Source organism: Nicotiana sylvestris, chromosome 12, assembly GCF_000393655.2.
Source record: "Nicotiana sylvestris chromosome 12, ASM39365v2, whole genome shotgun sequence".
NCBI classification, from domain to species: Eukaryota; Viridiplantae; Streptophyta; class Magnoliopsida; order Solanales; family Solanaceae; genus Nicotiana; species Nicotiana sylvestris.
The window spans coordinates 100,356,646-100,359,035 of record NC_091068.1 but is presented as its reverse complement, the minus strand read 5'-3'; the positions used below and the strand labels follow the sequence as shown (position 1 = coordinate 100,359,035).

The 2,390-nt window shown below is 45.4% G+C and overlaps 1 protein-coding gene across 1 annotated transcript; it reads left to right on the top strand.

Moving 5' to 3' along the window:
- The first annotated feature begins 1,204 nt into the window (after window positions 1-1,204).
- Window positions 1,205-1,747, top strand: LOC138883449 (uncharacterized). The gene has a single exon (XM_070164136.1). The coding sequence runs from the start codon at window positions 1,205-1,207 to the stop codon at window positions 1,745-1,747; it is 543 nt and encodes a 180-aa protein (XP_070020237.1).
- Window positions 1,748-2,390: the final 643 nt, after the last annotated feature.

The following is a 2,390-nucleotide window of genomic DNA, read 5'->3' as shown; positions in this document are numbered from 1 at the left end:
GAAGGTTCATGAGAAGAATTATCCTGTGCACAATCTAGAGTTGTCCGCGATCATTCATGCTCTTAAGATATGCAGGCATTATCTATATGGGGTGCCATGTGAGGTTTATACGGATAATCGCAGCTTACAGCATTTGTTCGAATAGAAGGATCTTAATTTGAGGCAGCGCATGTGGCTTGAGTTACTAAAGGATTATGACATCACCATTCTTTATCATCCGGGCAAGGCAAATATGGTCGCGGATGCCTTAAGCAGAAAGGCAGAGAGTATGGGTAGCTTGGCATTCATTCCAGCAGAGGAGAGACCACTAGCTATGGACATTCAATCCTTGGCTAACAGACTTGTAAGGTTGGACATTTCGAAGCCCAACTGAGTTCTTGCGTGTGTTGTTGCTCAGTTTTCATTATTGGGGTAGATCAAGGCCCGACAGTTCGATGATCCACATTTGGTGGTTCTTAGAGAGACGGTGATTCAGGGAGGTGCCAAAGAGGTTTCTATTGGCGAGGATGGTGTTTTGTGACTCTAGGATCGTCTATGTGTTCCTAATGTTGATGGTCTAAGGGAGAGGATTCTAAAGGAGGCACATAGTTCGTGGTATTCCATTCATCCGGGAGCTACGAAGATGTATCGTGACTTGAGACAGCATAAATGGTGGCGGAGGATGAAGAATGACATAGTGGAGTATGTGGCTAGGTGTTTGAATTGCCAGCAGGTCAAGTATGAACACCAGAGGCCGGGTGGCCTACTTCAGCAGATGACTATACCAGAGTGGAAGTAGGAGCGCATTACCATGTATTTTGTAGTTGGGTGCCGCAGACTTTGCGGAAGTTCGATTCAGTGTGGGTCATTGTTGACAGATTGACCAAGTCGGCCCACTTTATTCCAGTAGCGACTACTTATACAGCAGAGAGGTATACTCAGATCTACATTCGGGAGATAGTCCGATTGCACGGTGTGCCTGTTTCCATCATATCAGGCAGAGGCCCTCAGTTAACTTCCCATTTCTGGAGAGCGATTTAGAGTGAGGACCCGTGTAGAGCTTAGCACAACATTCCATCCTCAGACCGACGGGCAGTCCGAGCGGACAATTCAGATTTTGGAGGACATGCTCAGAGCATGTGTGATTGACTTTGGAGGGCAGTGGGATTAGTTCTTGCCCTTGGCGGAGTTTGCGTACAACAACAGCTATCAGTCCAGCATAGAGATGGCTCCATACAAGGCTTTATATGATCGACGTTGTCGTTCTCCTATCGGGTGGTTTGAGCTTGGTGAGGCTAAGTTATACAGTACAGATTTGGTACAGGATGCCTTGGACAAGGTAAAGTTGATCCAGGAGAGGCTTCGCACTGCTCAATCCAGACAGAAGAGTTATGCAGATCAGAAAGCGCGTGATGTGTCATTTATGGTTGGCGAGAAGGTCCTCTTGAAAGTCTCGCTAATGAAGGGTGTTATGAGATTCGGGAAGAAGGGCAAGCTGAGCCCAAGGTTTATTAGCCCATTTGAGGTGATGGGGCGAGTTGTGGAGGTTGCTTACGAGCTTGCTTTACCCCCCAATTTATCGGGAGTTCATCCGGTTTTTCATGTATCGATGCTTCAGAAGTATCATGCCGACCTGGCCCATGTGTTAGAGTTCAGTACTCTTCATATGGATGAGAGTTTGGGTTATGAGGAAGAGCTAGTTGCCATTATTGATAGACAGGATCACCAGTTGAGGTCCAAGAGAATTTCTGCGGTGAGGGTCCAGTGAAGGGGCCAACCAGTCGAGGAGGCGACCTGGGAGTCTGAGGAGGACATGCAAAGCAGATATCCACATTTATTCAGCAGCTCAGGTACTTTTCTATGTCCATTCGAGGACGAATGTTTGTTTAAGAGGTGGAGAATGTAACGACCCGACTGGTCGTTTTGCCTTTTAGATCCCCTTTCCCTCAAATAATTCCCGCGCTTGCTTTAACTAATTTACGACTTGCAGGGATGGTTGGTTCGGTATTTGGAAGAGTTTGGAGTGAAATATGCTCATTTGATTCCTTAGGATTTTCTTTAAAGGCTAAGTTTGACTTTGGTCAATATTTTGAGCAAATAGACCCGAATTCATGATTTGACAGTTCCGGAGGGTCCGTAGGAAAATATGGGACCTGGGCGTATGTCCGGAATCGAATTCCGAGGTCCCTATCCCGAGTAATGAATTTTTATTAGAAATTATTAATCTGAACTTTTAAAGATTTAAAGAAACTAATTAATGATTGATTCCATAGGTATCAGGCTCGTATGTTGGTTACAGAGCCTGGTACGGGTCTGATATATCATTTAAGACTTGCCCGCAAAATTTGGTGTCAATTCGAGTAGTTTTAGGGCGTTTTGGTTCGTTAGAGGAAAATTAAGAACTTGAAGTT

Bases quoted from the DNA above. Each gene is read 5' to 3' on its own strand.
- LOC138883449 (XM_070164136.1), top strand. From the start codon at position 1,205: ATGGCTCCATACAAGGCTTTATATGATCGACGTTGTCGTTCTCCTATC.